The sequence below is a fragment of the Natator depressus genome, chromosome 3 (assembly GCF_965152275.1).
Source record: "Natator depressus isolate rNatDep1 chromosome 3, rNatDep2.hap1, whole genome shotgun sequence".
Classification (NCBI taxonomy): Eukaryota; Metazoa; Chordata; order Testudines; family Cheloniidae; genus Natator; species Natator depressus.
In genome coordinates, this window is record NC_134236.1 from 84,518,852 (window position 1) to 84,542,100 (window position 23,249).

At 52.9% G+C, this 23,249-nt stretch overlaps 1 protein-coding gene across 1 annotated transcript in view; it reads right to left on the minus strand.

The window, feature by feature from the left end:
* Window positions 1-23,249, minus strand: part of AK9 (adenylate kinase 9) — a 228,501-nt gene that overhangs the window by 53,718 nt on the left and 151,534 nt on the right. The window contains exons 28-29 of the mRNA XM_074948221.1: window positions 3,561-3,623; window positions 1,212-1,421 (exon numbers count right to left, since the gene is read on the minus strand). Of these exons, the coding sequence (XP_074804322.1) occupies window positions 1,212-1,421; window positions 3,561-3,623 (273 nt within the window). The remainder of the gene's footprint in view (window positions 1-1,211; window positions 1,422-3,560; window positions 3,624-23,249) is intronic.

A 23,249-nucleotide genomic window follows, 5' to 3' on the forward strand; every position in this document is an offset into this window, starting at 1 on the left:
ATGTATTCTGTTAATTCAGAGATCGAAAGGAGATGTTAACTTTTAGATTAACTGTGAATGTAGTAATATCATTGTTTTTCTTTCTCTTTGAAGTCTGTAGTAATCTACCTGTAAATGATGGGAAATGAGAAGTTGCCTTATGCTAATCCATGTAGCTAATTACCAGTGATGCTTAGGACATAGGAGATCTATTTCAAAGCCACAATGCTTCACCTACTGTCAAGACAGAGGCTGCCAGAGAACTATAAAAGGAACTCTTGGGCCCTGATCCTGTTATCTCAGATCTGCTTCAGCTTAATCAGGGGAAGTCTGAGTCGCAAGATTGAGGTCTCCAGCTCCAGTCTGGATTGCCTTGATATTGGACATTGGACCTATGGAACTAATTCTGAAAGAACTTTTTGCAACTCTAAAGCTCACCATCTCAACTTTGAAACCTAAGAACTTTATTCATAGCTGTATGTATAATGATCTTTTAACCTATACTCTCTCTTTTCATTTTAAATCAATTTTAGTTCAGTTAATAAAAATTGGCTGTGTGTATTTGGGTAAGATCTAAAATATTCATTAACCTGAAGGGTACTGTGTCTGATCCTTTGGGATTGGTAGAACTTTTTATATGATGAACAAAAATTTCAGTAATCCTCATCATATTTGATTTGGCTGTCTGGGTGGGAGCCCAAGGCTGGATTGTTTCAAGGAAACTGTGTTTTTAGCTTCTGGGTAACCAGTAAGGTATTGTAGCAGCTGTTTTGTTGCTGGCTTGGTGACTCTAAGTATTAGAATAACCACCAGTTTTGGGGATCATCTGCCCTATTCTTTGCAGGGCAATCTGATTGAGCAATCTCAGCATGGTCCCCCTGGAACACTTGCACTTCCCCCCCGCTTTTTCCCCGTTCATCTTTCTGGAGACAAAATTTCCATTGCCTGTAATGAGATTTAGTGAAAACTTTAGAAGAACTTCAGGATTTTGCTCAATAGGAATTTTGCCTGAATGAGGATCTCAGAAATTTCAGTCATAGATGTGACAGCCAGAAGGGGCCATTATGATTATCTAGTCTGTCCTCCTGCATTAATTAGCTCAGAAAAAGGAAATAAAGATCTCAAATACTATAACTTTGAAATCTGACAACTAAATTAAATCAGCTATAAAACTGGAAGCACTTCTTGCCTCATGCCAAGTTATTTGATAAAGTAGATAATGAAGAAAGTACCTGTACTGCTTGTAAATTATTACTATCTGTTTCATACTTTTCTGTAATTTCATTTTTCATGCGTTCAGCAGCATCAGCCTCCTCCTCTTCCTCCTCCTCATCTACCTCTTCCTCTTTTGGGAACTCTTCTTCAAGAATCATTTCAATATCTTCTTCTTCATCTTCATCCTCTTCGTCACTAGCCTCCTCCTCTTCCCTATATGCTGCCGCCTAAAGTATAAAATGTTCAGCTGTTTCATGCCTACTGTACAGAAGTTCAGAAGAAAGAAACTAATATTTTCTCTCACACACTTTCCCCTTTTTTGTCCACCGTTTCAGCTTATAAATAATTTGCAAAGATGGTTTTCAGAGATGGGGAAAGAGTACACTATTTCACTAAGACATACCAGCTTAAATAGAGAAGTTTAAAAAGTTTGCTTCTGAGGAAGACTTATTTTCAGCGATAGTTCATGTTTTGTTATGATTGATTTTTTTTGAGTCAAATTCAAATTTTTCTTCATAAATGTTAACCAACTTACAGTAATTGAGCTTCAAATAAAGCTTCTGGTTTAACCAGATACAGTATTTATCTATAAAAGCTGCTGAAATCAAAGTGCAGACTTATCAGAAAATATTTAATAAAAACCAAAAACTTAAGTATTTTTACACCCTTCCACATCTCCTTGCCACTTGTCATTGTTTATCATTGTAACTAGTTATTTTGGCAGTGGGAAGAAGTTCACTGAATCTGGGCGCACAGTTGGGAATGTTGAAAAAAACAAATTTCTGAAGAATACCATAAATGCCTTTAATAATGACTTTTATAAACAATGACATGAACTGAACAACTAAAATAAACTCCAATTTGTTTTTTGGAAAATGGAAGTCTTAATTAAAAATCTAAATAAGTAACTTTTAGATTAATATTTGGAAAGAAAACACAGAAAACACAGATGGCTTGAATGCAGTTGTAGAGTGCAATTCTGCTGACATAAAATAAATGTGTTTTAATTACTGTTTTCTAATGCACTGTAGTTAGCATGTTTTGGTATTTGCAGTTTGACAGGGTTTTGTTATAAACAAACTTGTTAGCTGACACCATACTGAGAATACCCATGAGGAGGAAAAGAGTTTGAATACAGTTCTAGTACATTTTGTAACTGTGTTGAGTATGGGCATAAACCATTATAACTTCATGTTTCAGAGTAACCATGGCCTCAATTCAACAAGATGCTTAAAATGTGCCTCACCTGAAGTTAAGGGGACTATTCACGTGCTCAAAGATAGGCATGTCGCTTAAGTACCTTGCCGAATAGAAGTTCATGTTTACAAATAATTTAAAACACAGTTACAAATATTCTGTGGACAGTCTCCAATATGTAGCTTTGTTCCCAATCAATAGTAAAATGCCTTAAATATCTGATTAAATTATAATGGAAAAAGAAAGGTGTCAAGGTTCCTTCCCCACTCTAGGATATAGATGTGGGGACCTGCATGGAAAACCTCCTAAGCTTACTTTTACCAGCTTAGGTCAAAACTTCCCCAAGGTACAAACTATTTTACCTTTTGCCCTTGGACTTTTGCTGCCACCACCAAATGTCTAACCGGCATTATTTTATTAGGAAAGAGCCCATTTGGAAACATCTTTCCCCCAAAATCCTCACCAAAACCTTGCACCCCCCTTCCTGGGGAAGGTTTGATAAAAATCCTCATGAATTTGCATAGATGACCACAGACCCAAACCTTTGGATCTTAAGAACAATGAAAAAGCATTCAGTTTCTTAAAAGAAGAATTTTAATAGAAGAAAAAGTAATCACCTCTGTAAAATTAGGATGGTAAATACCTTACAGGGTAATTAGATTCAAAACATAGAGAATCCCTCTATTCAAAACCTTAAGTTACAAAAAGACACAAAGACAGGAATATCCATTCCATTCAGCACAGCTTATTTTCTCAGCCATTTAAACAAACAGAATCTAACACATATCTAGCTAGATTACTTACTAAGTTCTAAGACTCCATTCCTGTTCTGTCCCCGGCAAAAGCATCACACAGACAGGCCCAGACCCTTTGTTTCTCCCCCCCTCCAGCTTTGGTCATTGTGGTCAAGTGACAGCGAGGTTATCCTAGCTTCTTAACCCTTTACAGGTGAAAGGGTTTTTCCTCTGGCCAGGAGGGATTTTAAAGGTGTTTACCCTTCCCTTTATATTTATGACAAAAGTTTCTCACAACTTCAGTTATAGTACTGCTACTGCATGTCACTCTAAATAACACTTAGATATTATGATCATAGACATTTTAGATATTCCTAATACAGACCAAATCAACTATTTCCATTTTTAAATTTCTTTCCATTATATTATTCTTACCTCCCTTTTCTTTTTGGCTTGCTCTGCTAAAAGTTCTGCCCTTCTTTTGGCAACCTTCTCTTCCTATTAGTGAAAAAAAGACTTAATAAAATAACAATACTTTGAATTTCTGTAACGCCTCTCATCCAAGCATCTCACAGTGGATCTCACCTTTTGTGACATACTAATAAGAACCAAAATCTTATTAATTTGGGACCAAATCCTGAATTCCATAGGTTATCCTTACTCAGTCCAAAACTCTCATTGAATCAACATGTCTAAATAAAAATGAGTATGAACTTCAGGATTTATCCCTCTGTATTTATTAAGAGTGGAGCTGGAAGTATCATGTAAAGTTAAATTTGCTCAACATTTACTGTTTTAAGACCCTGTTTTCAGTTGCTTATAACTTTGAAGAAGTGTAACAATTCAGGCTGCAATTTTCTATGCTGGATATCTGCCTCATTCTGCATTTTTGGGGAAAGTATTTAAAAAAATGGTTCAGCTATATTTGAGAACGAGATGAGGGAAAAAAGATGTTCCAACCATGCTGATAAAGTTCTTACAACCTTCATGTTGAGATGCTCTAGTGCCTCCATGCTTTGAAGTAAGAACCTGAAAGGGGTCAGCTAAGTGTCTGATGTGCCTTCTATTGCTCAGTCTATACATGCTCAGTACCAACTTTTTAAGGTTTTGGCAGCTAAATTCTCCAAAGATTCTATCTGATGGGCATGCCATCCAGGGCTGTAGGGAGCTAACCTGCTATTGTGACTACCACCTGTTGTAGGCCATTGTGGTGCTGGGCACCTAAACGGAGAGTAGGGACACTATTTATTTTTTGTTTCTCTCAATGCCCCCCAGCTAGACCCAGGCAGCGTTAAGGAGGAGGAGGAAGCTGCAGGGTGGTATTCAACTGACTAAACTACAAGACCATATTTCCTCTTCCTACAATCTCTTGCCTCACTTGCTAAGCACTTTCTAACTTCTGCAACAAGTGAAGCAGGTGTTATACAGACAACAGCCTCATTAACTACTTAACCCTGATTAATTCTCTGAACACCATCCATCCTGTGCCCTGAATGGGGAAAAAATAGTATGTGATCGTGCAATTAAAAATGGTCAGTCTTAATTCTGGCATTTCCTAACTTTTGAGTGCTTGACTTTGCAACCTTATTATTCTTTTGTGTATGTAATTGTTTTTGTGTATGTAATTTCCTACATTTAAAAAAATGGAAAAAATATTCCATCATATGGAACCATAATGACTCCCACATAGTTCATTAACAAGGTTAGAAACTTTAGCTCCACAACACAGACATGTGCCACTTGAACTAACAGAGTAACTAATGAGGATGAGGCACACATTTTGTCAGCAGGATTCAAAGCTATTTGCTGACAGCAGAGAACTATGGAATTCCAGGTTCTATTGTAGGTTCCGAGGTGAGTGTGCTCTAGTGGTTACAGATCCGCCTTTCCCTGCTCGTCTCCTGAATCCTGAGTCCTTGATGGCCATCCTCATCATAGTTTCCCTTCTTGGCTCTTCCTTGGCTCCTCATCTCTATATGCCCTTCCTCCCGCCCCGTGTCTCCATGTTCCAGTCCCCCCCACTGGCTCTTAGTTCCAGTCTCCTCCTTCGCTACCCTCTAGACTTAGCTCCTCTCTATTCAGCATTCCAGTTATGTTGCTTTCTCCTCACCCTTCTCACTGCCTGGGCAGTAGAAGGAGAGCATTAAGATTAAGAGTACAGGAGAGAGAGAGTCTTCCTGCTTCCAGTTCCTGTGTTTGGCACCTCAGCAGCCTCTGGTTGCTAGCAGAAGCAACTGCAAGGAAAGTCCTGCTTCAGACCCTGCAGCCCTGGGATGGCACAGGTTCAGTACAGATGAAAACTTCTGAATCAAACTCGAACAAATCTCTACTGAGCCTACACAAACTTTGAATTTTAGGGGCTCATAACTTGACCAAATTTGGGCAGTTTTCCATGGGGATCACTAAAGGCATATCCCTGGCACCACAGACCCCCTGTGCCAAATTTCAAGCCCCTGTTTCAAAGCCTGGAGACACCAGAGCTTCTCAACCAAACAGTTGGAAGAATGCCCTTGAACAGAATCTGACTAAACCAGAAGTTCTCAACTGGGGGGCGCATCAAACTTTTCAGGTAGGCACAGTGAGCTGTCTAAATTTGAGTGAGTGACATTGTGAGCTGGTGCTTGACCCCTCCCCTTCATTTTTGCAGTCCTTCTGGCACCTCTGATCTGAGCAAACAATGCCATCTAAACATCAAATGACATTGGCAGCAGTAATACAGGTTAGGAGTGTTTTAACGGTATCATTTGACTTGCATTTTGAGTAATTTGCTAGGTGTAGCCTACAAAAAATGTTAAGTAGAAATTAGGCTTTGGCCTAAAGTTAGCCTAACTGTAGAAAAGTATGGGAAATTGAGTTTGCTAGTGTGAGCAAAAGTTAGATAAAAACTAGATAAGTTGAAGACAGTAAGACAGGAAAATAGAAGTTAGCAAGACATGACCTAAAGTAGGTTGTGGCTATGTTTTGGTTGTAACTGGTTTGAGAAAGGTTTTTAATATGTGTTTTTGAGAATTGTGAGTTTGTTTTATTAAAATACTACTTATATTGATAGTATGGAAAGGACATTGCATATTATTTAAAGCAACATCTGCACCAATGTAAAGAACTAATAAGAAGCTGGCAGAAATATCATAATGGTAAGAGGCAGTTAATTATTATTATAAAGGATTACACAAGGAGTAGTTTTGTTAATTTGGGGAGAGCTCCAATTAACATCAAAAGGGTACTGTTAGGTTCCAGGATTATAAGGTTGCACTTCATTCTGTTGTAAGTGGACTAATCACCCATTGATACACCATTCCATCTTTGAGTGAAATATAATTGTAGTTTAGTGTCAGTGGTAATTGCATGCCTGTTTTCTTAATTATTTTTCTTTTGAATAAAGTTTGGTTTGATAATTCAAAGCATCATCTAGTGGTGTTTCTATTAAATAAAGTTTCTGTAATTGACTAGAGGCTCGAACCTGAAAACTAAGCTGGGTTTTTTTGTACCCTTATCTTTAGCAACTTAATATTAATTGGGAAAATTTCAGCATAAAGGTTTCAGAAGGTTACCCTGGTATCTCCAGAACAAATGCATTAGCAATGCTAGGAGGCAGTATCCTTCTTGCTGTAGTAAGAGGTTACTGTGGGGGTGCCTCAAAGTAAAAAAAATGCTAAGGTGGAGCATGATTTAAAAAAGGATACCTCTGGTCCAAACAATTAGGTTACCATAGATATCGGTAGCTAGATCTCTTTGAATATATTTAATTCACAGATCAGCTATCAGCTTTCCTCTATTACTGCTTGCTTTCAAAGCTCCTATATTTTGAACAAGGACACAGGAACTGAGGGGAGCTGGGGCTGACACATCTGCTATTACAGGATTTTATATCAATGCCATAGGGCCAAGTTAGTAGAGAATCCTGTGGTAAGAGCTCCAGGTCCAGCTATTCATACTCATGCAATTTTCCACCCCAGAAAAAGCCAAAGAACATAGATAGAGGCTCCTCAGCATGAGATGAAGGTCATCTTGAGTTCTGTCAGATGAATGTGGGAGAAAACTCCAGGATAAAGATCCCTTCACTGCAAATACTCTACCACCATTTAAACCTGATGTTTAAATGCATCACATGCAGAAAAACTATCTGTTCATCCAATGCAGGACCGTCTGAAGTATTGCCAGCTCTTGTGATGTTATCAAGACTCTAATGATCTAGGGTGTTTTTTTACCTGTCTCATGAAAACATAATGAGAGGCTGCCAACTCCCTTATTCAAAATGGCCACCATCACCTATTACTGTCAATAGGGCTGAAATCAGCAAGATGGCTGTCATTTCCCTACAGTCTATCTGCATATGTAAATGAGGCTGCCATAATAAAGTTGAGAGACAAGGTGGTTGAGGAAATATCTTTCATTGGTTCAACGTCTGTTGGTGAAAGAGACAAGCTTCTAAGCTCCACAGAGCTCTTCTTCAGGTCTCTTTCACCAAGCAGAGGAATGTTCAGACTAAGGAATCCAGAGTTCTATTGTAGATTCTGAGGTGAGTGTGTGCTAGTGGTTACAGACCCTTCTTCCCCTGCCTGCCTCCTCCCAAAGCCTGAGTCCTTGATGTCTCTGGCTTTTCCAACCCATCCTCATCACAGTTTAATGTTCTTGGCTTCACCTCCCTATACCCTTTTCCTCCTCCCCTGTGGTCCAATAAAAGATATTACCTCATCAACGTATCTCTCTCATATCCTGGAACCAACACAGCTACAATAATACTTAATAAAGGTGGCTTCCACTTCCCACTGTTTTCAGTAAGACTGAGGCCATGCCCACAGGCAAAACAGCTGCCACTCTGTGGTTCAGAGGGCTAGACTGAGCACAGGGATGATGCGAAGCAGCAGAGACCATGTGAAAAGTCGATGGGGAGAATGAGCAGGAACAGGGCACTGTAGGGAGCAAGAGGCAGATTTAGGAGTTGCAGGAGGATGGGGGGCAAGAAGGAGGGTAGGAGGAGTGCAACCCACACTCGGACACAGAATGTGCAGGGGGAGTGGGAAGGTCAGGGAAGTGTTACTTCTTACAAAAGACTAAACCAATCCCATGTTGTTTTTACTGTGACATTACCACATATATAAATGATTGATATAATTTTCTGATCAGAAACATAATCATTATAGGGTTATTTGTGGACCACTACAAATACTTTCAACACTTTTTTTTTAAATATTTAAGGAAGAGAGGTTACATTAAACTGTGCTCCTTAAGGATGCTGTTTACTGGTTAGCTGCCTATTAGCTAACATTGATTAGTTGTTTCATACTTATCTGTCGTCTGTTCTTTTATTGCAGTACTACATAAACATATTGTGACAGGGTCGGGCCAGATGGCTACAGGAGAGTAATTTTTTTTTTTGAAGCAAAAGATGTTTTTATTTGCATAACACACTTACAAAGTAAAAACAGCAGCATATGCAATGTGTAACACAGCAACCAATCACAATTGTTTTCTCATTAGCTTCAGGGGAGGGAAGTATTCAAGCTTGCCCGGGCCCAGAGCGGGGGGCTTCCTTGACTCCCGTGGTCTTCCACCCTTCCGAGTTTCCTGGTGGCCCAGAGCGAGGGGGCTTCATCGACTCTCGTGGTCTTCCACCCCCTCGAGTTACCTGGCGCCACGCCCGAGTGTCACCAACAATTCCCTCCTCTGAAAGCACCCAACAAGAGGGACAGGCTGTGGGGTGGAAAATCCGGGGGGGGGCACGTGCACCCCCGTGTGAAAGGACCCCTCTAGGGTGGTGGTGTCTGCAGCAGCAATGGCTGGGGCTGGGGTCCCTTACTCTCTCCCCCAATCAAAGGGTCAGACAAAGGGACCTAGACAGGGACACCGAGCAGAGAACCTCGGACAGCGCCCACCGCTCCTCAAAAGCATCAAGGGAGTTGGTGGACGCTGCCCAGAGGAACTCCGCCTGGATACGTGAACGGATCGAGGATCGGAAAACAGCCCCACAGTCACAGGAAACTCCATCGGCCAACCTCCTCTCTCTGGTTTTATAGATGGCCATTTTAGCCAGGGCCAGGAGGAGGTTAACTAGGAGACCCCGTGACTTTGTGAGGCCACGGATGGGGAGTGCATAAATAAAAAGGTGAGGGGAAAAATGCAACCAAAAACGTAATAGGAGATTTGTGAGGAGCCGGAACAGGGGCTGCAGCCTGGCGCACTCCAAATATACGTGCGCCAGGGTTTTCCTCACACCACAAAAGGGACAAGTATCTGGGATGGGGGTGAACCGCGCCAAGTACCTGCCCGTGCTCACAGCTCCGTGAAGGAGCTGCCAACCGATGTCCCCGACGGGCCTTGGAACCAAGATGGAATATAGGCTGGCCCACTGGGGCTGCTCACCCTCCAAAGGTGGCAGAAGGTCTCGCCACTTTGTGTTGGGGCGGGACACTAGGGTGAGGGCGTGAAGGGTGTGGAGCACGAGAGCGTATAGATGTTTCCTTCGCACAGTTTGGAAACGTACTGGCTGCAGTTCATGCAGCCAGCTCGCAGTGAAGGGGTGGGGGGGGGGGTCGATTGGATCTGCGGGCCAGGGGTCCAATTAAAAAGTCTGGCGGGCCTGGGGTAGAGGGTGGGCGGGGTGTGCCCTCGAGCAGGACCCGGTCGAGGTAAGCTCGAGCAGCGGGCGGCAAAGTGGCCTTCACCTCCTGAAGTACGCGCCGGGGGGGGGTACAAGGTCTGGAGAGCCCCATGCGCCGGGCGAGCATCAGGGGATCCAGCCAGTCTCCCCGGTCGTAGTCCAGGAGGTCTCCGACTCTCGTGACTTCTGCCAGGATCAAGCTCTGGCGCACCGAGCGGGACTCTGCCGCCTGCACATGGAGCTGGGGGCTGTGTAGCAGGGGCTCCGCGAGGAGATCTACCCCCTCGGTGGCCGCCACGGATCTGGTCATTAAAAACAGTTTCCAAGTCCAGAGGAGGTCCTGGTAGAAGACCGGCAGTCCGGAGAGGTCTCGCGGAAGACCTCCTGGACAGAGATAAAAGAGCTGCCGGTCATATCGGAGCCCTCGGATGCGGCGCAGGATGGCATGCGCCAGTGTGCTCCATGCCGAACTGCCCGCACCATAGAGGAGCCTCTGTAGGGCCTGGAGGCAGAAGACATGGACCTGAGTGTGTAGACACTTCAGGCCCTGTCCTCCTTCCTTCAGGGGTAGATGAAGAACCCCTACAGGGGCCCAGTGCATTTCTGACCAAAAGAACCCCAGAATCGATGTCCGGAGGTTGGTCAGGAAACCTGGGGCTGGGACCAGGGTGTTGAGCCGGTACCAGAGCATTGACAGGACTAGTTGATTAAGCACAAGCACTCTCCCTTGGAGGGAGAGACATCAGAGTAGTCCCGCCCATTTCCGGAGCCGCTCTATCACCCCGCCCTCTAAATTTTCCCAGTTCTCTGGCGGAAAGGGATGCGTGGCAGAAAGGTAAACGCCGAGGTAGAGCAGTGGACCCACGCTCCACTGGATGGTCTGAAGCGCGGGTGAGAGGAAACTCGCCTGCCGCCAGTCTCCTACTGCCAAGCCAGAGCTCTTGACCCAGTTGACCCAGGCGGAGGAGGCTGCCGAATAGATGGCCTGGCAAGCCTCCACCCGCGCCAAGTCGCCCAGCTCCTGGACCACGAGGAGCACGTCATCAGCATACGCCAACAGGACCAGCCGCAGCTCCGGCTCCCGCAGCACCAACCCTTTCAACCTCCTGCGGAGGAGACAGAGGAAGGGCTCGATTGCCAGAGCGTACAGCTGGCCTGAGAGGGGGCACCCCTGCTGTACTCCTCGCCGAAGCTGACCGGTTCGGTCAGGGTCCAGTTGAGCTTAACCAGACACTCTGCGGAAACGTACAGCACCCGGAGAAAACCCACAAACTGGGGTCCGAAGCCAAACGCCTGTAAAGTGCTCAGCAGGTACCCGTGGTCCACCCTATCGAACGCCTTCTCCTGATCTAGGGACAGGAGGGCGAACGACAGACCGTCTCTACGCCAGAGTTCCAAGAGGTCCCAAACCAGAAACAGGTTATCAAAGATACTGCGGTCTGGGACGGTGTAGGTCTGGTCTGGGTGGATCACGTCCGCCAGCACAGACCCTAGCTGCAGCGAGATTGCTTTCGCTATGATTTTGTAGTCTGTCCTAAGGAGTGAAATGGGACGCCAATCTCGTAAATCGCAGAGGTCCCCCTTCTTTGGCAAGAAGGCGAGCACAGCTCGCCTGCACGAGAGAGGGAGGAACCCGCTCTGCAGAGACTCGGCCCAGACAGTGACTAGGTCTGGGCCGAGGATGTCCCAAAACACGCGGAAGAACTCCACGGTCAGCCCGTCCATGCCTGGAGACTTATTGGTGGGCATACGATGGAGGGCTTCTGAGAACTCGGCCATAGTGAGAAGCAACTCTAGCCAGTCTCGGTCGCTCGCGTTGACCGTAGGGAGCTCCTCCTAAAGCACTCTGCAAGCGCTAGGGTCGGTCGGATCCGGGGAGAAAAGACTTGTGTAGAAGGCTCGGGCCCTCCTGCACATCTCTGCTGGTTCCGTGAGGGGGGTGCCGTCTTCTGCCAGGAGGCAGGTGACGTGTTCCTTGGCCCCCCTCATTTTCTCCAGGGCATAGAAGAAGTGGGAGCCGTGATCCATCTCCCGAAGGAGGCGGATGCGGGATCGAACAAAGGCGCCCCAGGCCCGATGGTCCTTGAGGGCCCGGAGCTCCCCCCGCTTCTCCCGGCACGCTCCGCAGAGGAGGGGGTCTTCGGGGCTGGCGGCCAGACACCTCTCCAGCTCTAAGACCTCCTGTTCCAACTGCTCTATCGCCGCATTTCTCCGTCGGCTGGTGCCCTGGGTGTAGTTGCGGAAGAAAAGCTGGGCGCGCACCTTCCCCAGGTCCCACCATCGCCGCGCCGAGGGAAAGGCACACCGCTGCCCTCGCCAGGCCAGCCAGAATTCCCAGAAGGACGTCACGAAGCCCTCATCCTCCAACAGGCTGTTGTTAAAATGCCAATAGGCCGGACCCGGCCTCTCCGCACAGAGGGAGGCTGTCACGGTGGCTAGGTGATGGTCAGTAAATGGGGCCAGCCGAATGCTGAAGGAGTGGGCTCGTGAGAGATGGAAGCGTGATAGATAAATGCGGTCCAACCGGGAGTGGCTCGACCGATGGGTTTCCACCCGGACAAAGGTGAACGTGGAAGTGTCATCCGGGTGGTGGTCGTGCCAGATGTCCACTAGGGAGTGATGTTCAACTATCTCCCGGAGGGTGTCCGCGGCGGCCGGGCACTGCTCAGTCCCCAAGCAGTCTCGTTCCTCGAGGGTGGTATTAAAATCCCCTCCCAGGACCAGGCACTCGTGAGAATCTAAGGTGCCAAGGAAGGCGGATGCCTGCTGATAGAATTGCAGCCGCTCCGAGCCCGATGTCGGGGCACAGACGTTAACGAGGTTAACCACGAGCCCCTCTATACGGACCCGGAGATGCAGCAGGCGACCCTGCACGGCCTCGGCGACCCCTAGCACCTTGGGCCGTAGGTCGGGGGAGAACAGGGTCGCTACTCCAGCCTGCCGAATCGTGGCATGACTAAAGTAGACCCTGTCCCCCCACTCCAGCCGCGAACTATCTTCGGCGGTCGGATCTGTATGGGTCTCCTGCAGGAAAATCAGAGTACCCTCCCTCCCGAAGGAAGGAGAGCACCTGGGACCTGCGGAGAGCCATCCTACAACCCCGGGTGTTCAACGTTGCGATGGTGAGAGGTGTCATGGGGAAGGCCGGGGGGATCCTCACTGGCAGGGACGCTTGCATCCCCCAGCGGGCCGTGCAACAGTCCTTGACCCATCCCGTAGGTGAGTAATTGGTCACAGAAGATGCGGACCCGCCAGTAGGCCACAGCATCCTGCTTCCCCGTCCCTTTACCTTCCCCCATGAGGGCCCTTGTGGCCCAGAGGATTTGAAAAAAATCCCCCCATCGCTGGAGAGCAAGCTGTACCTTGTTGTGGGAGCCACGGACATCCCCTAAAAACTTCCGCAGCTCTCCTCGCAGCTCATGGAGGAGTGGGGTTACGGTTTCCCAGTTGTTCCCCAGCGGGGCCCTTGGTGCAGCCCCGTGGCCCACTAAAACGGGCAAGCAGGGTGCGGACCCCCGACAGGGTGCCTGATGGGCTGGAGCTTCTAGGCCCGCCTCAAGGCCTGGGGCGATAGGGCGCAGTGGAGGGAAAATAGCAGCCCCTAATGGGTCGGGACAGGAGAATGCAAAGGCCGCTCCCTGGGGGTCATCGATTGGAAAAGGGAAGGAGACAGCCCGGGGGCAGCGATAACATCGCAGGAGGTAGACTGGATAGGGGTAGGGGCAGAGGCGAGGTTCTGGGTTTTGGGAGGTGAGCAGCTGGATGGTGGTGCCTCCTGATCAGGCTCAAGGGTTAAGGGGGTGGGGAGGGAGCTCTCAGTGATACCGGGCGAGGGCTCCATGGTGGATTTAGCGGCTACAGCATCAGGAGGTGGATTATCTTCTGTTGGGCCCCCGCCCGGGAAGGAAATCAATTGCTTCGCACCAACGGGAGGTGCCCTTGGCGGCTCGTGTCCCGGTCGCGTGGTGCCGGCTGTCACCTGAGCAGGCTCGGTGGTCGTCAGCGGGGTGCCATCAGCGGCCGGGTCGATGGAGGAGTCCAGGGGCTCCTCGGAGGTGGGAGCAGAAGCAGCAGTTAGGGGGAGGGACCATGGGGAAAAGAGGGGTGGAGTGAGGTCGCTCAAATCGAGGCTTGCTGGGAAAAGGTTGTCCTCCCCCTGGGCGACCGGGGTCAGATCTAGGGCCTCGATATCCTCGAACATGGAGGAGAGGACACTTTCCGTCGCCCCGGGGTTCTCCCCGCTGGCACCCGCCACGACGGTTGCCTCGGGGTTCACGGGGGCTTCGGGCAGTGTCAGGACAGAAGAAGCTTCTTCGAGGGTCTCCGAGGGGAGGGTCTCCCGTGGAGGGGAGACACTATTTTCCGGTGCTACCACGTCTTTCCCGGCTGACACCGGTGGATGGGACACACTTGTGGGCAAAGCGGAAGGTTCGGCATCGGTGCCCCCCTTCCTGGTCTTCCGGGGGGGCCTCCGCCTCGGGTAGATGAGGCGGAGCTCGAGCCTTCTGCTTGCCTCGCTTCCCCTGGACTAGGGCCCAGCCCTCCATGGCATCATCTGGGGGCTGGTTAGCAGGGGTCGTATCGGGGGTAAAGGCGATGGCTCAGGGGCTTGGAGGGGGTGGTGGGGTGGCATAAGGGAGGGAGGATTCTCCCTGGGGCAGGCTCTCTCCCATGACCGGTGGTATCTCTGCCACACCCTCCTCCATAGGCCCCGCCAGATTGTCAGCAGCGAGGGTGGGGCTCTCCCGCTCGTCTGGGCATTGTAGGGGAGGTGCCCCTCGGGCCTGAGTGGGAGAAGTGGTGGTCCGAAGAGGAGGGGGGGCGGGTTTGGGTATCGGGTGGCCAGGGGCGTCGGCAATGACGGGGCCGATGTCCTGCCAGGTCTCGGGGATCCCAGGTGCCCCTCCTTGCCGGGCTAACGGGCAGTCCCTCCGGACATGCCCTGCCGCCCGGCAGAGGTAGCACCAGGCTTCCCCTGTGGAGAAATATACCCGGTAACGGGCCCCCTGGTGGGGGACTAGGAAGGACCCCTCAAGCGCCTCTCCATCACGCGCCGCCGACGGCAATAGAAGCTGCACTTGCTGGCGGAAGGAAAAGATGTGACGGAGGGTGGGGTCCTTGCAGCCCAACGGGAGAGGGCTGATGACAGAAACAGGTTTCCCCAGGGTGGAGAGGGCGGGTAACAGGACAGCATTGGGGAGAAAAGGAGGGACAGAAGTCAGGACCAGGCGGAGGCCCAGGTCCTCTAGCGGCTCTAGGGGGACAAACACACCCCCCCCAGCACCAGGCCCCTCTCCACTGCTTCCTGGGTGGCAGGCTCCGATGCTAAGAAGAAGACGACCTTCCCGTACATTTTGGAGGCCGCCACAATGGCTGAGGGCCCCACCACCCTCGCCAACACCCACACGTAGGTCTCCACGTGGGGCGAGGCGGGCACCAGGAGGCATCAGACTCCGTGCTTCCTTGTCATGGTGGGAAAGGGGCCCCGGCCGCTATTGATGGTGGTGGAGGCGGTGGGTGGGAGAGATGACGAGGCAGCAGGCGGGGGGGCTGCCGCCGCCCGGGCATACATCCTGGGGGCTGAGGGAGGGACACCCGCAGAGCTGGTGGAGGGGGCAGCGGGGGAGGATGCCGTGGTTGGTGGCGGGGCCGCAGCAGTGGGGGTGGCCCCTGCCACGGAGGGCCTGGTGGTTTTAGCGGGGCCTTTCCCCTTCTTCTTGCCCTCGCCTTTCCCGCCGGCTTGGGGGGCTTCCCTAGAGTCTGGGGAGGCGATGGGCATGGCAGCAGTGGAGGTCACCCCAGTGCCCTCCATTGCTGATGCCCCAGCGGGGACAGTGGCAGGTGATTGACAGGAGTTGGGGTCAGGTAGAAAGGGACAAGCTGTGGGGTGGACAATTCAGGGGGGTGGGGCACATGAACCACCGTATGCTTGTCCGGAGAGTCCTTTTTGGTTGGCTGGTGCTTCTGGCCCACACGGTGGAATCAGGGTGAGCAGCTGAGTCCAGAGGCAGATGTTAGACAGCCAGCAGAGATGGTGGAGGAGGCAGTTGTGAAGATGGTAGCATGGGGGTTGGGAGGACACAGATGGATCGGGGGGCAGCTCCGTGCCACACCCCCTGTGTCCCTACAAACACAGTTAAGACACAGTCAAGGCCTCCCTGCACATGAGAGCACAGTTCGAAAGTTACTCAGTCTTAGGCCCCCTCCACGGCGATTTGTAGATTCCCCGGGCGGTGTTCCTCTGGTAGATGGCTTTTTCTCTGTCTGTTCCGGGTCGCAGCTGCAAACATTCTAGGGATGCCGGAATGGATAATAAGAAATTCTCTCAGCCGGAGACGGGTCCGCAGACAAACAGCAAGCGGCTGGGTCCCTCCACTTCCCCCCTCTGGGGAGCGGGCCGGCAGGCCCCCCCTCTCTCGGGGGGGGTTTCAGCTGGAGCGGCAGCAGCATCCAAGGGCGGGCGGGGCGGGGCGGGGGGGGGCTAACAGCCGGCCAGCCTCCGGCCAGCACTCTAGCAACAGCAGAAAAAGAAAAAAAAACAACAAAAAGAAAAGAAACGGGGGAGAGCATCTGGCCCGCTCGGGGGGGAAGCCGAAAGCAGGGGCAAAAAGCAAGGAAAGCCCAGGCCAGAGGGCAGCAGCAGGAGAGCAGGCTAAGTAGGTCCCTTTTCCCTGGGTAAGGTAACAGGGAAGTTTTTTTTTGTTTTTTTTTTGAAACAGAAAAAAATTTTATTATGTGACTCTTGCAAGAAATTACCAAAGAAAACAAACAAACTTTGCAACAAAACAACGCAAACAGAAGGTATAACACAGCAGCTTTCAGGAGGGAGAAGTGTTCAGGCTAGCCTGGGCCCAGAGTGGGGGGGCTTCCTCGACACTCGTGGTCTTCCACCCTCCTGAGTTACCTAGTGCCGCGCCCAGTGTCACCGATTATCCCTCTCCTGAGAGTGCCCGGCAAGATGGACACGGCTGCGGGGTGGGCGGTTTGGGGGTGGGGGGGTAGACACCCATGTATTATAGATGACTCCTAGATGACAGTAATGATGGTATCCACAGCACCAACGGCTGGGGCTGGCGTCTCTCGCTCTTCCCCTCAATCAAAGGGTCAGACGGAGGGAACCGGACGGGGTCACCGAGCAGAGAACCCCGGACAGCACCCACCGCTCCTCGAAGGCGTCAAGAGAGTCGGTGGACGCCGCCCAGAGGAACTCCGCCCAGATATGTGAATGTACTGAGGATCGGAAAAAGGCCCTACAATCGCAGGACGTTTCATGGGCCAACCTCCTCTCTCTGGTTTTAAAAATGGCTGTTTTAGCCAAGGCTAGGAGGAGGTTAACCAGGAGATCCCGCGATTTTGTGGGGCCATGGATGGGGAGTGTATAGATAAAGAGGTGAGGGGAGAAATGGAGCCAAAAGCGCAATAGAATATTTGTGAGGAGCCGGAAAAGGGGCTGCAATCTGGCACACTCTAAATATACATGCGCCAGGGTTTCCCTCACATTACAAAAAGGGCAAGTATCCGGGATGGGGGTAAACAGTGTCAAAAACACGCCCGTGCTCACAGCTCCGTGAAGGAGCCGCCAACTGATGTCCCCGACGGGCCTCGGGACCAAGGTGGAGTACAGGCTGGCCCACCGAGGTTGCTCACCCTCCAGAGGTGGCAGGAGGTCCCGCCACTTTGTGTCGGGGCAGGACACCAGGGTGTGGGCGTGAAGGGTGTGAAGCGTGAGTGTATATAAATATTTCCGTGGTGCAAGTTGAAAACTGACCGGCTGCAGTTCATGCAGCCGGCTCGCAGTGAAAGGGTGAGGGGTTTGTCGGGATCGGCAGGGTAGGGGCCCAATGGAAAGGTCCGGCGGGCCTGGGGTAGAGGATGGGCGGGGTGCGCCCTCGCGCAAGGCTCGGTTGACATAAGCCCGAGCAGCGGGGGTCAAGGCGGCCTTCACCTCCTGAAGTACGCGCCGGGGAGTACGAGGGCTGGAGAGCCCCATGCGCCGAGCGAGCGTCAGGGGATCCAGCCAGTCTCTCCGGTCGTAGTCCAGGAGGTCTCCGACCCTCGTGACTTCCGCCAGGACCAACCTCTGGCGCACCGAGTGGGACTCCGCCACCTGCACACGGAGTTGGGGGTTGTGTAGCAGGGGCTCCGTGAGGAGATCTGCTCCCACGGTGGCCGCCATGGACCTGGTCATTAGAAACAGTTTCCAGGTCCGGAGGAGGTCCTGGTAGAAGACCGGCAGCCCGGAGAGGTCTCGCGGAAAACCTCTCGGACAAAAATAAAAGAGCTGCCGGTCATATCGGAGCCCTTGGAAGCGGCGCAGGAAGGCGTGCGCCAATATGCTCCACGTCGAACTACCTGCACTGTAAAGGAGCCTCTGCAGGGCCTGGAGGCGGAAAACACGGACCTGAGTGTACAGACACTTCAGGCCCTGCCCTCCTTCCTTCAGGGGTAAATGAAGAACTCCGACAGGGGCCCAGTGCATTCCTGACCAAAAGAACTCTAGAATCAATCTCCGGAGGTGGGTCAGGAAACCCGGGGCCAGGGTGTTGAGCCGGTACCAGAGCGTGGACAGGACTAGTTGGTTAAGCACCAGTGCTCTCCCTCGGAGGGAGAGACATCGGAGTAGCCTCGTCCATTTCCGGATCTGCTCTATCACCCCGCCCTCTAAATTTTGCCAGTTCTCCGGCGGGGAAGGGTGCGTGGCGAAAAGGTAAACACCAAGATAGAGCAGAGGACCTGCGCTCCACCGGATGGTCTGAAGCGCGGGTGGGAGGGAGCTTACCTGCCGCCAGTCCCCCACCGCCAAGCCAGAGCTCTTGACCCAGTTGACTCGGGTGGAGGAGGCTTCCGAATAGATGGCCTGGCATGCCTCCACTCGCGCCAGGTCGCCCGGGTCCTGGACCACGAGAAGTACGTCATCAGCGTACGCCGACAGGACCAGCCGCAGCTCTGGCTCCCGCAGCACCAACCCTGTCAACCTCCTGCGGAGGAGACAGAGGAAAGGCTCGATCGCAAGAGCGTACAGCTGGCCTGAGAGGGGGCACCCCTGTTGCACTCCTCGCCCGAAGCTGACCGGTTCGGTCAGGGTCCAGTTGAGCCTAACCAAACACTCCGCGGAGGCATACAGCACCCGGAGAAAACTCACAAACTGAGGTCCGAATCCAAACGCCTGCAGAGTGCTCAGGAGGTACCCATGGTCTACTCTGTCGAACGCCTTCTCCTGATCAAGGGACAGGAGGGCGAACGACAGACCATCTCTCCGCCCGAGTTCCAAAAGGTCTCGGACTAGAAATAGGTTGTCAAAAATGCTGCGACCTGGGACAGTATAGGTCTGGTCTGGGTGGATCACGTCCGCCATCACGGACCCTAGCCACAGCGAAATTGCTTTCGCTACGATTTTGTAATCCGTGCTAAGGAGTGAGACGGGACGCCAGTTTCGTAAATCGCGGAGGTCCCCCTTCTTCGGCAGCAAGGCGAGCACCGCTCGCCTGCATGACAGAGGGAGGATCCCGCCCTGCAAGGACTCAGCCCAGACAGTGACTAGGTCTGGGCCGAGGATGTCCCAGAACGCGCGGTAAAACTCCACGGTCAGCCCGTCCATGCCCGGAGATTTATTGGTGGGCATGCGGCGGAGGGCTTCCGAGAACTCGGCCAGGGTGAGAGGCAGCTCTAGCCGGTCTCGGTCGCCCACGCTGACCGTGGGGAGTTCCTCCCAGAGCACCCCGCAAGCGCCAGGATCGGTCGGATCCGGGGAGAAAAGGCTTGTGTAGAAGTCGCGGGCCCTCCCACACATCTCCTCCGGATCCATGAGGGGGGTGCCGTCTTCCGCTAGAAGGCAGGTGACGTGTTTCTTGGCCCCCCTCGTTTTCTCCAGGGCATAGAAGAAGCGGGAGCCGCGGTCCATCTCCCGAAGGAGGCGGATGCGGGACCGGATGAAGGCACCTCGGGACCGGTGGTCCTCGAGGGCCCGAAGCTCCTCCCGCTTCTCCCGGCACGCTCCGCAGAGGGACGGGTCCTCGGGGTTGGCGGCCAGGCGCCTCTCCATCTCTAAGACCTCCCGTTCCAACTGCTCTATCGCCGCATTTCTCCGTCGGCTGGTGCCCCATCGCCGCACCAAGGGAAAGGCACGCCACTGCTCTCGCCAGGCCAGCCAAAACTCCCGGAAGGACGTCACGAAACTCTCGTCCTCCAACAGGCTGTTGTAAAAGTGCCAATAGGCCGGCCCCAGTCTCTCTGCACGGAGGGAGACCGTTATAGTAACTAAATGATGGTCAGAAAAAGGGGCCGGCCGAACGGTGGAGGAGTGAGCCTGTGAAAGATGGAAACGGGATAAGTAAATACGGTCCAACCGAGAGTGGTGTGACCGATGGGCCTCCACCTCCACCCGGACAAAAGTGAACGTGGAGGTGTCATCTGGGTGATGGTCACGCCAGACGTCCACTAGGGAGTGATGTTCGACTATTCCTTGGAGAATATTCGTGGCGGCTGGGCTCGGCTCGGCCCCTGAGCGGTCCTGTTCCCTGAGGGTGGTGTTAAAGTCCCCTCCCAAGACCAGGCACTCGTGCGAATCTAGGGTGCTGAGAAAGTCGGACACCCGCTGGTAGAATTGTGGCCACTTTGGGCTCGTTTGCGGGGCATAGATATTAACAAGATTGACCACGAGCCCCTCCATATGGACTCGAAGGTGCAGCAGGTGGCCCGGCACGACCTCAGTGACCCCTAGCACCTTGGGCCGTAGGGTGGGGGAGAACAGGGTCGCCACTCCAGCTTGCCAAGTCGTGAAGTGGCTAAAGTAGACCTCGTCCCCCCACTCCAGCCGCCACCTGTCCTCGACGGTCGGGTCCGTATGGGTCTCTTGCAGGAAAACTATAGAGTACCCCTCTTCCCAAAGGTAAGAGAGCACCTGGGACCTGCGGAGAGCCATCCTACAGCCCCTGGTATTCAAGGTTGCAATAATAAGAGGCATCATGCGGAGGGCTGGGAGGGTGGGGGTTTCTCATTGGCGGGGGTGTTCGTGGCCCCCAGCGGGTTGCGTAGCAACCCATGACCCATCCCGTAGATGAGTAGATTGTTTCGGAAGCCGCAGGCCCGCTCGTAGGCCGCAGCACCGCGCCTTCCTTGCCCTCTGCCCTCCTTTATAAGGGCCCCTGTGGCCTGAAAAATTTGATCAAAGTCCCCCCATAGCTGAAGAGCTAGCTGTACCCTATTGCGGGCACCACGGGTGTGTTCTAAGAACTTCCGTAGTGCATGCTGCAGCTCATGGGGGGGGGGGGGGTTACGGTTTCCCGGGGTATTCCCTGGTGGGGCTCTTAATACAGCCTCGTGGTCTGCTAAGGCGGGTAGGCAGGGTGCGGACCACCGACGGGGCGTCTGACAGGCTGGGGTTATTAAATCCATTTCGCGCCTTGGGGTGGAAGGGGATGGCGGGGGAAAGATTGCAACTCCTAATGGGTCGCGACTAGAAAGTGCAAAAACTGCTCCCTGGGGGGAATCTGCAAAAGTCGGGAAAAAAACGACCCCAGGGGCGGCAATAGCATTGCAGGAGGAGGTAAACTGGGCGGGGACAGGGGTGGGGGCAGGGGCAGAGGTAAGGCTCTAGGATTCAGGAGGCAAGTAGCTGAAGGAAGGTGCCTCCTGAGCAGAGTCAAGGGTTAAGGGGTAAGGGAGGGGGCTCCCAGTAATACTAGGTGCTGGCTCCGTGGTGGTCTTGGCGGCCATGGCATCAGGTGGTGGACCACCTTCTGCAGGGTGCTTGCCCGGGAAGGCAATTAGGGGGAGGGAGCATGGGGAAAGGAGGGCTGGGGTGAGGTTGCCCAGCTCGAGGCCAGCCGGTAGTAGATCATCCTCTCCCTGGGTGACCGGGGTCAAATCTAGGGCCTCAATCTCCGCATACACGGAGGAGAGGCCAACGCCTGCTACCCCGGGGGCCTCTCCTCTAGGGCCCGCCTCAGCGGTCGCCTCGAGGTTCGTGGGGGGTTTGGATGGTATCCGGGCAGAAGGGGCGTCTAGGAGGGGAGGGTCTCCCGTGGAGGGGGGATTCTGCCCTCCAAGGCCAGTCTGTCTTCCCCTCCCGACACCAGCGGATGGATCTCACTTGTGGTCGTAGCGGAGGGCTCAATATCAGTGCCTCCCTTCCTGGTCTTCTGGGGGGCTTCCGCGTCGGATGGATGCAGCGGAGCTCGAGCCTTCCGCTTGCCCCGCTTCCCCTGGACTAGGGTCCAACCCTCCATAGCGTCGTCTGGGGGTTGGTTAGCAGGGGTCGTGTCGGGGGGCGGAGGCGATGGTTCAGGGGTCCGGGGGGGGGGGGTAGCGGTGAGGCAGCATGAGGGGCGGGGGGTTCTCCTTGGGGCGGGCCCTCTCCTATACCCGGTAATATCTTTGCCGCACCCTCCTCCATAGGCTCTGCCGAAGTGGTAATAGCAAGGGTGGGACTCCCTTGCTCGCCCGGGCGTTGTAGGGAAGGAGTCTCCTGGGCCCGGACGGGAGCAGCGATGGATTGAGTAGGAGGAGGGTTGGTTACAGGTGCCGGGCAGCCAGGGGCGTCGGCAACGACGGGGCCGATGTCCTGCCGGGTCTCGGGGGTCTTGGGTGCCCCTCCCCCCCAGGCCAAAGGGCAGTCTCTGCGGACATGCCCCGCTGAGCGGCAGAGGTAGCACCGGGCCTCTCCGATGGAGTAAAAGACCCGATAGCGGGCTCCCTGGTAGGGGACTAGGAAGGACCCCTCGAGCGCCTCTCCGTCACGCACCCCCGTCGGTGGTAGAAGCTGCACTTGTCGGCAGAACAAAAGGACGTGACGGAGGGTGGGGTCCTTGCAGCCCAACGGGAGAGGGCTGATGACAGAGGTAAGTTTCCCCAGGGTGGAGAGAGCGGGTAACAGGGCAGCATTGGGTAAAAAGGGAGGAACGGAGATGAGGACGAGGCGAACGCCCAGGTCTTCTAGTGGCTCTAGGGGGACGAACACCCCCCCCCACTGCCAGGCCCCTCTCCACTGCCTCCTGGACGGCAGCCTCCGAAGCTAAGAAAAAAACGACCTTCCTATACATCTTGGAGGCCACCACAACAGCCGTGGGTCCTACCACCTTCGCCAACGCCTGCACGTATGTCTCCACGTGGGGCGAGGCAGGCACCAGGAGGCAACGGACACCGTGCTTCCTGGTCAAGGTGGGGAAAGGGCCCCGGCTGCTGGTGATGGTAGCGGAGGCAGTGGGTGGGCGAGATGACGAGGTGGCAGGCAGGGGGGAGCCTGCCACCGCCCGGGCATAAGTCCTGGGGGCCGGGGGAGGGACATTCGCAGAGCTGGTGGAGGGAACTGTGGGGAGGGGTGCCACGGTCGATAACGAGGCCACGGCTGTGGGGGCAGCCCCTGCCATGGAGGGCCTAGATGTTTTAGCGGGGCCCTTTCCTTTCTTCCCGCCCTGGCCTTTGCGGCCAGCTGGGGGGGGTTCCTAGAATCTGGGGGGGCGGTGGGCGCAGCAGCGGCAGTAATCACTCCGGTGCCTCCTGCTGCTGGTGCCCCAGCGGTGGCG